Source organism: Miniopterus natalensis, chromosome 1 (assembly GCF_054644295.1).
Source record: "Miniopterus natalensis isolate mMinNat1 chromosome 1, mMinNat1.hap1, whole genome shotgun sequence".
NCBI lineage: Eukaryota > Metazoa > Chordata > Mammalia > Chiroptera > Miniopteridae > Miniopterus > Miniopterus natalensis.
The window spans coordinates 38,785,036-38,797,361 of record NC_142081.1 but is presented as its reverse complement, the minus strand read 5'-3'; the positions used below and the strand labels follow the sequence as shown (position 1 = coordinate 38,797,361).

Below are 12,326 nucleotides of genomic sequence, written 5' to 3'. Positions count from 1 at the left end.
GAAAGAAGACTTTCAATTCCAGTCATAAGCAACTATGAAAAGTAGATAAAGTATATAGGACAACTATTTTTAGGCACTGGACAGCAATCAGTGTAGAGCTCAATACTTGAGAAAAGAGAAGCACAGGAGCTAAACCCACATTCGCTCAACTCTCTCTAGGAGGGTGCTTTGCTATTGACCACAGGGAAATAGAGTTCAAATAGGGAGCAGCAGTCTATACCCAATAAAAATGAGTATATAAGTATATCCCCAATAAAAATGAGGGTGTATGCCCATCAAAAGACATGTATAAGAATGTTAATAGCATCTCTATTCAAAATAGCCAAAATTGGAACAATCCAAATATCCATCAACAGTAGAATGAAGAAATAAATTGTGGTACATTGCTACTGTGGATTATTACACACCAGTGAAGAAGCATGAAGTATAATACACTCATCAGTATATCAAACCTCAGAGACATAATGTTGAGTAAAGCAGGTCAGGTGCAAATGAGTATCTACCATATGAGATCATCTATATAAAGTTCATAAACCAGCAAAAGGAATCTATGGCAACGGGAGTCGGAATAGTGGTTACCTGGAGGGGCACTGACTGGGTGGGGAGCACAAAGGAGCTTTCTGGGAGCTGCAAATGTTCTATGTCATGTTCTGAGAGGTGATTACACAGGCATATACATATGTAGAAGTTTACTGAGCTGTATGCTTAAGATGTCTATACTTTTTGTATCTAAGTTATGTCTCAATAGAAAGATATCATCAAGTCAGATACTCCTTTATAAAAATCTCTCTCTCTGTGTATCTATTTCTATTTCTATCTTTGTCAGAGAGAATCAGACAGATCTGAAGGGTGGGGGTGGGGTGAGTGGGGAAGGTGGGAGAGGATATCATGGGAGGAGGGATTAGTATGGGAGGAGGGATCAGCATGTGCAAAGGTCTAGAGTACTGGAAAAATGATTATAAAGCAATTTGACTAGATATGAGGGTTGAGCACAACAAAGGAGGTGGGGAAAGTGGAAGAAAAAGGGGTGATGAGGAGAGAGTAAGCAGAGGCCAGATAGGAAGAGGGCGACATAGGACATTAATCACTAGTGTTCCTGTGGCCCCTGAACTCAGCAAGGGCTTCTAAGAGGGCCAAGTGGAGGCCTTGTCCTTTCTACCTCAGGGTGGAAAGAAGGCCTTGCCTTCTGTCAGCTAAAAACCAACTGGAGGGAGAAGAACAGCAATTAAAGGTATATATGTGCGTGAGGGTCTCACTGGGTGATGAAGGTGTTCAAAATCTGATTTGCAGTGATGCTGCACAACTCGGTCAACTTACTTAAAAAATCATCGATTGTACACTTGAAATGAGTGAATTTTATGATGTGTAAAATATCACCCAATAAAGTTATTTTAAAAATTGGAGGCGAATCCTTCCTTCCTATTGCTTACCCCTCCCCAAAGGGGCTCTGGGATCTTTCTGGCCCTTTCCCTCCACTGCATCTCCCTCTCACTTCCCTTTGTTCCCCCAGTGCCTGTGCTTTAGCTTGTGAGCACATTCAAATCCAACCCCTCAGAGACACCCCTAACAGTTCTCTAAGAAGCCAGGCCCAGAGGCACTGCCACACTGATGAGACACTGAGGCCCTGAGAGGGGAAGGGAGGGGTAACTATTGGTCTCCGGGTGCCTGCTAACTGTGCTGTCACATAACACAGGAGGAAGGGTGCTCATTCCCATTTCTCAGATGAGACCACTGAGGGCCTGTGAAATGGAATGCTCAAGGTTTCATAGTCAGGGGCAGATCTTATGCAGCCTCCACCTGCCAGGACAAGAAGTCAAGTCACTGGAAATGGGGGTGTCTGCATGTGAGGACCAGTCTGGAAGCGGTGGGGTTCAGGGGCAGGCTGGTGGGCCAGGTGTGGGGAGCTCAGGGCTGGCTGGCTGGCAGCTGTCACTCACCACTTCTTGCCGCTGATGTCATGCTGCTGGACAGTGTAGCCGAAGAAGGCATCCTTGGAGCCAGGGATGACTCGTGGCTTCCTGGTGTCCATGTTGAAGGTGTCCGTGAACCCTGGGGCAGGCAGAAGAGAGGAGGGCAGAAGAGTCAGGCAGGTGGAGGTCTGGGACCCAGGAGTGTGGGGTCTCCCTTGGCAGGTCACCTACCTTGGATAGTTTGGGAGGAGTATGTTCCCCTATCCTTGGGAAGCCCCTCTATGAGGTGGTTAACATAGTCCCTGCTTGGGGGAGCCCACAGTCTGATGGGAAAGGCCCAGCACCTGCCCTGGGGGGCATAATCCAATAGAGGAGGCATAAAACCTACTCTTGGGAGACGCAGTCTGAGTGGGGAGAACAGTCCCTCCCCCAGAAAATTCTCGTTCTCATCAGGGGAAAGATAGCTCCCTTTCTCATCACTCCTTTCTCCAACTCTGCTTCTTCCAGCTTCTGCTAGTCTCCTCTTCCAATTGTTTTTCTTTCTTTCCCCTCCTCTCTCCTACTTCTCTCACTCCTCTCTCCTCCCTTCTCTCACCTTTGTATGCTAAAGGGTCAGGGAACTGACTTCCCACCTGCCCCTCAAGCCTGGCGGCTTAGTTGCCATGGCCCCAATTCTGCCATGGCCCCAATTCATCAGGGGCCACGGACAGGCTGGGGCAGCTGAGGCAAAGCAGAGGTCCAGCCCTGTAACCCCCTCACCCTGGCCCCAAAGGCCTTCCCTGTTTGGTGATGTCATGTGTCAGTTTCCACCTGGTGGAAAGCCTTGTTTTTGAGCCAAATGCTTTGCCCTTTTGGCATTCTTGTGTCAAGTTACAAGTAGTAACAACTCGCATCTGTAGGGCAGCCTGGGTCTCTGTCATCATTTCCCCTAGCAGAGCTCGGGGGAAGGAGCACGCACCATCCACATCTGGCAGAGGTGGCTTAGCCCCGGTGAGGCTGAGTCTGGCCCAGGGCTACACTGCAGGTCAGCAGCAGCATCAGGACCAGGACCTCAGATGCCTGCTCTGTGAGCCCTTCCCTCCATTTGCAGGGCACATTTGGCCTTGCTGCACATCTAAGCTATGTCTCTGCCCAGCTGTCACTACTAACAGGACCACCAAAGCTGGGACCCCTGGGGTTTAAGGGGTGGAATCCTACCTCAAGTCCAAACCTTCAGATCAGTGAAAACCAATCAGCAGAATAGAATTTCATCGCCCCCCCCCTTCCACGTGTAGGGCACTTTACAATCTTCAAAGAGCCTTCATATGTATATTACTGTTTGATCTCCATGACAACCCTGTGATGGAGCAGCAAATGCAAAGCCAAGGGTCAGAGAGGTGAACTGACCTGCCCAAGGTCCCACAACCTGCCGGAGAGGAACTCTGAATCTGAGGCTTGTAATTGTAAGTGTCCTACACTCCTCCCCTGGGCACTAACCCCAGGGCAGAGTGTTGAAGGGTGATGCCCTGGGGCACCGACTTGAATAGGCCTGTTGTACAGGACAAGTGGTTTCTTCCACATTTTTTGCTCAGCAAATAGTTGCAGTGACCCAAAGCTCCATCATTAGAGTCATAGAATTCGAGTCCCCAGAGGCAAAACTGAAACACCTTCAATAGGGTTGTTAGATATGTGTCATCTCACATATCTCACATATGTGTCATTTCCCTTGTCAATTGATTATTAGTGTTTCCTGAAGCACTGATTTAAGAAGATGCTTAGGTCAAGTTTGGGCTCAGTGGACAAGATGAGTGTGATCAGTGAGCAATATCTGCTGGGCATACAGGAGAGGACAGTGGCAGCAAGTGGTTACATAGCTGCCAACCCTGTCTTCATGATTCCTGATCTGCCACATGAATACAGTGTCATGGTCCTTGAGTGGGTAGAGGAGGAAAAGTGTGTTAGCCCTAATTTAGTGCCTTATTTACAAATCCCAGACCATGAATGGATCTATCAGCCTGGTTAGCAGCAGGCAGCCTTGGGGAGGAGGGCCCCTGGTCAGGTGAGCACAGGGGGATGAAGGAGCACAAGTCTTTGGCCAGTGAGGGCATGTCAGGGGAGAGAGACACCAGTGTCAACTGTGCAAACCTGGGAGGTGAACAGAGAGGAACTCACTCTCCAGCTCTGTCCCAGGAAGGGACACACATACACACACGAAATTCACACACACAGAGAAATGCACACATACACATACAAGCACACATATGCACAGGCGACATGCAATCCCTGAGCATGGGGCAACACTTTATCTGGCTCCCTGGAGCCCCCTGGAGACACCCCCTGGTGATGCCTGGTCCTCCCATCCTGCATCTGACCCCAGCAGAGGGTGGTGGCCCTGAACTAGAGGCAGGTTTGCTCTGGCAGTCAGGAAATCCAGACCCACCCACCACTCCCAGGCCTGCAGTGAGGTGAGAGCCAGTGAAGACGAAGTCATAAATTGTGTTTTTGGGGCCTTCCCACTATTAGTGCTTCTTGTACAAACACAGCCAGAAGGATCCTTCCAAGACCTGTCAGATCCCATCACTCTCAGCTGCACACCCTCCATCCCATCAGTTTCCTACCCACTCACAGTCAAAGCCAAATCCTTACCCACAAGGCCCTGCATGAGCCCACCTTATTCCCTGTCCTCCCCCCCATCACTCTGCTCCAGTTCATTGCTTGCTCCCTCCTACCCCTGTTCCTAGAATGTGTCAGATCCGTTCCCTGATCAGCATCTTTGCCCTGGCTGTTAACCTCTGCCTGGAATGCTCTTCCCCAGTTATCTGCATGTCTCACTCCCTGGAGTCATTAAGGTCTCTGTTTCAATGCCATCTTGTCCATCACCAGGCTACCCTGTCACTCCTAGCCCCTAATTCTCCATTTCCTCATAGTATTATCACAAACATATTACACATCTATTTATTCTCGTGTGGCTGATATTCTATAATATTCTTACGCTCTCAAAGTACCATGAGATACTGCTATCTCCTCACTGTTGTATCCTTAGTGCCTCAAATAAAGATCCTGCTCACAGTTAATGGTCACAGATATTGGCTGATTGAATTGTTAGAGAGCAGGACCCGTGTGTGGCTCAGATGCTTTCTCCTGAGGGAGGGGAAAAAGAAACAATATTTACTGAGCACTGATATATTTGAGGCACTACTGTAGGTATTTAACCATTTATTTCATATTAATTACTTAAATCTTACAGCCACCCTGTGAAATAAATATTATCATACTTCTGGGAGCTTAAATAATTTGTCCCGAATCACTCAGCTGGGAGGAGGTTAGAGCAGGTCCATGATCAAGTAGCTTGTGGCACTCGGGTGATCTACCCCTGGGAGAACAGCCTTTCATACAAGGGACCCACTGAGGGGAGGGAAAGTTCTTTTCAGAGAAGGTTTTCTCTCCTGCCTTCAGGTTTCCCCTCCTCTGCCTTTGGGTTGGGTTGAAAGAAGCAAATGGGAGAGAAAGCAGGGCCCTCTGTTCCTCCCTTCACTTAGGGCTCTGTCCAGGCCTAGTCCAGTCTCCCCTCGAGTTCCCACCCCCAACCTTCTGGGGAAAGGATTAGTGAAGTCTGGCCACAGGAAGGGGACAAAAGCCCTCAGGGTTGGGACACTAAGTTACAAAGTTCTGGTTTCTTCCCCCAGTTGGCATTTGCTTCTGACCACACTGAACCAACCAGAGAATGGATTTCCTAAAAGTGATGTCAAGTCTTTCTGCCCACTCACACAAGGCCGGGGAGGCCTCAGAGGGCCTCAGCCCAACAAGATCTCTGGTGGCTGCTCGGATGGCGCATGGTCTTCATGCTTGGGGAATGCACTCTGCTCAGAGATTTATGAACCCCAAATACCAATAAAATAAAACAAAGTTGTTTTTGACAGGAACCAACAGGCCAGTTGCAGAGACACTGGAGCCAGGTTGGGCAGCTTGCCACTTTTCTGCCCTTGATATTGATGACAGAGGGGGGAAAAAAACCACAATTCCTGGGCTGCTCTGCAGTGAACTGTGGCCAAAGTTACATCAGCTGCTGCTCCCTTTCTCAGAATCTTGTCATCTCTTGAAAAGCATCAGTGAGTCCCAAGACGGCACCGAAACTACAGCGTGGAGCTTGAGCATAGCTGGGCCCATGGTTCTCAAACCCATCACTCCAGGCTCAGGTGGAGGCCACCACCATGTCACCAGGTGGGGCAGTCACAGTCCCGAAAGCTGAGGCATGCTGGCCAACACTTGACTAGAGTTACAGTCAACTCCACAGCTCCACAGGGAGTGCTCACTCTAGCTTAAGGAGCATCTGCTAAGAGTCCGCTGTGCCCCACACACCCCACTCCCACCCACCTGCACCTCTGCCAAACAACTAAATAACTTTCCAGGGATCTTGGGAGAAAGTCCAAAATCTTCACGTGGCCTCAAGGCCCTCTGAGGCCTCCTTGGCCTTGTGTGAGTTTCCCTCTGGCTCTCTGTGGTCCAGATACCAGGGTGCCCTTTCTGTGCCCCAGACCCCCCTTGCTCCCTCCCACCTTGGGGTCTTGCCACGTTGCTGTCTCCTCTGCCTGAACATCTCTGATCACCTTCAAATCTCAACACAAATGTCACATCCTTCCCTCCTCCCCCAGGAAGCCTCCTTGACCCCTTATTATATCAGGTCTTGCCTGATCTCATCACCCCTCATACCTCGCTAACAGGTGACGGCTGACTCCCTTTTCCTTATCACAGTTAGTAATTATACATAACGGGTGTGATCATTGGATTACTCCCCTCTCCCCATCTGGAGGGTGGCTCCATGTAGGCAAGGTGGAGTCTGTTTACTCATTGCTGGATCCAATTCTGAGCCAGGGGCTGGCCCTGAACACCGCTGAGGGGCAAGCAGGACAGGAAGAGCGTGGGACAGTGGCCCATGGGAACCGTGGAGAGGAGGTGCAGTGCTGTCACCAGGGTGCTGTGATTGCTAGAGGGGGGAGGGACAGCTGCGAGCCTGGTGTCAGGAGGCTTCTGGAGGTATGATCTGGCCTTAAGGGCAGTGTGTAGGGATTGGTGAGGTGGCCCAGAGGCGGTAGGTAGGAATTGCTAGTGTGGATGTGGAACCAGGGAAAGGAGAAAAAAGCAGCCTGTTTGGGTGGTGGTATCTGGCTCCCCCCACCCCCTCCCGCCAGGCTCCTTGAGGGTGAGGTACCAAGCACTGTTCCAAATTTACTTAATCTCCACAACAACAACCTTTGAAGTAAATATATTATCATTCTCATCTTACAGGTGAGGAAATTGAGTCACAAAGAAGGCAGATGACTTTAGGCCAAGGTTACACAGCTAAGAAGTGGCAGCGAGGAACTCTGAGGCTCATGGGTCCAGCCCCATGCTGCCTGCCACCACCAAGCCTTCCTCACCCCTTTCAGCTCCCACCCCCTTCGGCCACTTAAATTCCCCACTGTGGTGGTCTCACCTAGGCTTGTGCTCTCCCCCATTCTTTTTTTTTTTTTTTTTAAATATATCTTTATTGATTTCAGGGAGAGGAAAGGAGAGGGAGAGAGAGAAATGGAAACATCAATGATGAGAGAGTCACTGATCGAGCCCGCAACCGGGGCATGTGCCCTGACCGGGAATCGAACCCTGATCGCCTGGATCCTAGGTGGTTGCTCAACCGCTGAGCCACGCCCGGCTGGGCTCCCCCATTATTTTGAAAACTCTCTCCTCCTGGGTCCTACACCCTTAGCTCCTGCTTGCTAGGGAACTGATCACCCCAGGGTCTGCCAGAAAGACCAGCCACAGTCCTGAAGGCCTTGCAGGTCTGGATGGAGCCCTGGACCTGAGCTCACAGCAGGAGGAAGCCGCTCGGGGAGCCTGAGAGTGAAGAGCGTTCAGCAGCCCCTGCTCATTCTCGGGGCTCTGCTCTGTGGCCGATGCACCTGTGTAAGCAAAAGCTTGCATCTTCCTCGGATGGTGGGACCTGGGGTGGGGGTGAGGGAGGCTGAAATATTACCCAGACTCTCGGGTTTTATCTCCCCCTTCCAAGTTTGACTTGGGCCCCAAGAATCTTCAAGTCTGAAAGCAAATCACAGATTGGGAGGGGGGGAGACCCTGAAACTGGTCTAAGCAAAAAGAAATGGTCAAGTGGACCTCCTGCTGTTATGGAAGGAAAAAAGTAAACATTCCAGAGTGAGGCAGAAGGAGCTTTAGATGACTGAGCTTTAGCTGGTCACCTGCACTGCTGGCCCTCTGCCTGGGCGGATCACAAAAGGCAGTGGCTCTTGCTGCCACCAGCCATCTCTCCCCTCTGCCCTGAGGCCATCGTTTCAAAGATTCGGGGGCACTGCTGACGGGGCCGAGGGCCCTAGTCTAGGATCCTGTAATAGGTGCTGGTGATACATGAAAGAAGAGACCGGGAGGAGGGAGAACGGGGTCCTGCTTCATCTGAGTAGCTTCCAGCCAGTTGAGGGGGAGAAGACTCCACTGGAGAGGAGGTGATCTCAGCTCGGGCTGCCCTCTGACTCTGGGGAGAAGTGGGATCCTGCCTTTGGGGGCCTGCAGCCCTTGTAGGAGACCTAGTAAGTATGCACTTCCTCAGGAAGTCCTCAGGAGGGTGGGGGTCTGGGCCCTGCCCTTGGGAGGCCCCCCTGCGGGTGGAGAAAACGTGCAGTCTCTCCCCTGCAGGTTGCTGCTTGGGTGACAGGGAAATCACACTGCACCGTGAGCTTTTCTCCGCCTCTGCCTCCACTCATGGAGGGTTTAGCAATTGCCTTCTAAGTGTCAGAGTTAAACCTACACACTGAGCTGAGTGAATTCCATACATCTTCTTCCCATCGCAAGACTCTGATCAATGTGAGGACCAGGACTGGATTTTATTTATCTCTTCATTCCCACTGTAGGATTTGGGACAAAGTAAAATGTGTTGAATTAAAGTAGCAAATTCAGCTCTGCCTACCAACTAACAACACTGGCAAGCATCATAGTTACACGCATTAACTCATTTACTCCTCAGGACAGTCCTATGAGGTACGTATTATGATGTTCCCTATTTCTGAAGTGAGGAAACTGAGGCACAGTTTCTGTGACTTGCCCCATGTCACCTACCTAGTAGGTGGCAGAGCTGGGATATGGAATCAGGGTCCCTCTCCAGATTGTACTTAGTCCCAGTTCTTCACTCCTCTGTACCCACACCCTTTTCCATGAGACTTCATCATTCCTCTAGCTTTAAAGGGGCAGAGTAGATCCTCCCACCCCTTCTTGGCTTTGGGCTGGGCCATATGTGGCAGAAATGAAAGTTCTTAGCTGAGGTCGTAGGACACATTGTCTGTTTCTGCCTGCTCACCTGCACGTCTGACATGAACGTGAGGCGTGCCCGCTCAGGGTAGCCCACAGATCCCAGGAAAAGGGTGACAGACACTGGAGCAGAGCTGCCCCAGCCGAGTCGCACAACCTAAACCCAGCTGAGATCAGCCATCCCCCAGATACCTGAGACCAGCTGAGCCACTCAGCTGAGCTTGGCTTGGATTAGCTATGCCCAGCTGCCCCAGACATGTAAACTAAATAATTATTATGTATCACTCAGATTGGGGGGGGGATTATTTGTTATACAGCATTGGTAACTGATATAGTCTAACTCTTAAAAGATGGACAATTGGGGAGGAGGAAAAACAATTTCACGGAGTGATTGGACAAAGATAAAAGGAGAGAGGAGCCTGGGGACCTGTGGGACCTGTGGTTTCTGGGATAATAACCCAAACATTTGCTTCTCAAGAGCTCATGGGGAAGCTCAACGTGAGGCAGGGCTAGGCCTGGACCTTGCCTGTCAGAGAGCAGTGTGGCCCAGCAAGCAGGTCATGACTTCTCCTACCTGAGTCACACGCCAAGCCTTAGAGCTGAGCTGTCCTGCCTCATCAGGACACAGAATGGCAGACACAGAGCACAGACATACAGACAGATCCCCAGCATCAATTCCTGGCTCAAGAGCAGGCTCTGTGCAGCAACAGAGTCTCCATAAAATGAGGCTCATTCTCTCTCCTCCCAATTACCAGGGGGCATGAACTCGTGCCATCCTTCTGTCCCCTACCCAGACATTAACCATGGGGTCAAAGGTGGTATGTAGCAAACCTGTTATCAAGGAAGGGTAACTTATTAAGATTTTATTTATAAGAGCAATCCAGGATCTCAGAGATCAAATGGTCTAGCGTGCTCCAAACTTTGTTTTTCTACAGTGAAAACGCCACCTTTTCGAGTAAAACCTAACATGAAAAGCAGACACAAAAAGGTGAGGTTGGGATTAGGTTTAGGGGACAAAAAGTAGCTCCACACCCCCAGGGGCAGTCCTAAGACACTTTCTTGGAACACTGAGGTGTCCTAGAACAGAGTTTGAGAACCACTTGATTGGGTTTAAGACCCTTGTTATAAGTGAGAGAACTGAGGCTGGGTGAGGGGTGGGAATCTGTCCAAGGTCACCAGCTTTTCTTCATGCCCATCTTTATTCACCCCACTCCTCTATAACCCTCCTCTACAGTCCTTCCCCTCAACAGCTATCCATTTGGGTCTATGACGCTGGGCAGTGGGGCCACGAAGTGGATAAGACACGCCTTATGGTCTTCAGAATCTACACCCATCTGGCACGGGCGGGTCAAGAGGCAGCTTTGCAAGCCACCAGAGCCAGAAGGGAAGCTGAGAGAACATTGCACTAGGGTGGGGTGATCTGGGTTCTACTCTCAGTTTGGGGTGATCTGGGTTCTAATCTCAGTTTTGTCACTAACTTGGTCATGTGTCCATGGAGAGTCACAATGCCTCTCCAGATGGGGCCTCAGTTTCCTCATCTGTAAAATGAGAGGGTTCAAGCTGTCTGGCATCCAAGGCCCAGCCCCAGCACAAGTCTGAAAGGTTCTCTTGGGCAAACTCACAGCCAGCTTCCAGTTGTCAGCACATAAGCATCTGTCTCCAGTCTCTGCAAACAGTTTAGAATTGGAGGCCAAGCCGTATGGAGGAATGCAAACTCATCTTAACACTGGTGGGAGCCAAACACATTTAGGAAGGGAACTCTCCAGGCAACAATGATCATATTTTGCATTCCTGAGCTAAAGGGAAGGATTGAAGAAAACTGTCATCTAATGCTCTGCTTTTTCTACGTCCAGCTCTCTCTTGCTTTGCTTGAACCATGGAGAACTGGCTCCAGGGCCCTCCTTCCCTGACTGTGGCTCCAGGCACACCCAGATGTCATAGGAACTGAGGTCTTGGTGGGGGTCCAGGCAATGTGGTCACCCTTCCAAGGAAGCCCAGCTCTGCCCTGGAGCTGGACTGTGCTGCTAAGACCTCAGCAAGATTTAGAGCAAGTGGGCAGGGGCACCATGGTTCCCTCCAGACCACTCATTTCAAAAACTGTGGCCCCAGCCTGTGTGCACTGGCTCCTTGAGTACACAGTGATGTGGCCCAGAATGATGGAAAGGTCTCTCTCCCCTGAATCTTCAGGAATGGGACTGATGGTCCCCTCAGTGGGGAGAAATAGCTGGAGGACCATCACCAGGGTCAAAGGCCAGAGGAGGGGCTGCTGACTTTAGGTCAGCTGGTTCTAGGATGCAGAAAAAGGGATATGGGAATGTTATGCCCACTTCCTGAAAGCTAGGACCGCTGTGTCAGATAGACAGGCTGGCTGTCAGGAGACCTGGATTTTCCTGTGTTCTGCCATTAGGACTGATGGAAACTTCGACAAGATAGTTTTTCTCTCTCTACCTCAGTTTCCCCTTTAGAAAATGAGGAGGCTGGACCAGTTGTGATGTCCAGGGTCTCAGTGTCGTTCTCTTTTGGATTCATTTCCAAATCCATCTCCCTTGGGAGGGGAGGAGCAGACAGATGACCATTGCCCCTGCAGGTCTTTATTAGATTGGCTTTCAGGACTGAGGCCATTCCCTCCCACCCCTCCAGCACTAGGGTCCCATACAAGTGCCCCTCAGCTTCAGGCCACTTATGAAAGTGACTGTGACACTCTCATGCCTGCCCCCAGTGGCTCAGCGTTCAGCTGAACTGCCCCTGCTAGAACTGGGGGCTGTGATGACAAGCCATTTCTCACTGTCAGGCCCTGCTGCCCCCCCTGTGCTTTAGAGCAAACTTGCCCAAACTTGGGTCTCCCCAGGAGAGGGACAGTCCCTTCTCTTTACTCTTGCAAAAGACCACCCTGTTTTCTGGCTCCTCTAATGAACTCATCAGCATCTTACTTCTTGACAAAATGACTACCCTTCTGGATGTCAGTTCGTGTCTCTCTGCTAACTGGTCATTGTCCCACCACCCTTTTCTCTGAAAGAAACACCACAGAGTCCGTCCTGCTGACATTCATCCAGCCACTGAGATCAGCAGCCAACCATCACCCCTCCTTTTCCTTCCCTCTGTTGGACACAACTGTGTCTGGATTCTTGTACCTTTGGCTCCCCCTGC

At 50.5% G+C, this 12,326-nt stretch overlaps 1 protein-coding gene across 1 annotated transcript in view; it reads right to left on the bottom strand.

Moving 5' to 3' along the window:
* ITGA11 (integrin subunit alpha 11) overlaps positions 1-12,326 on the bottom strand; it is a 116,979-nt gene that overhangs the window by 82,637 nt on the left and 22,016 nt on the right. The window contains exon 2 of the mRNA XM_016198075.2: positions 1,938-2,049. Within this exon, the coding sequence (XP_016053561.2) occupies positions 1,938-2,049 (112 nt within the window). The remainder of the gene's footprint in view (positions 1-1,937; positions 2,050-12,326) is intronic.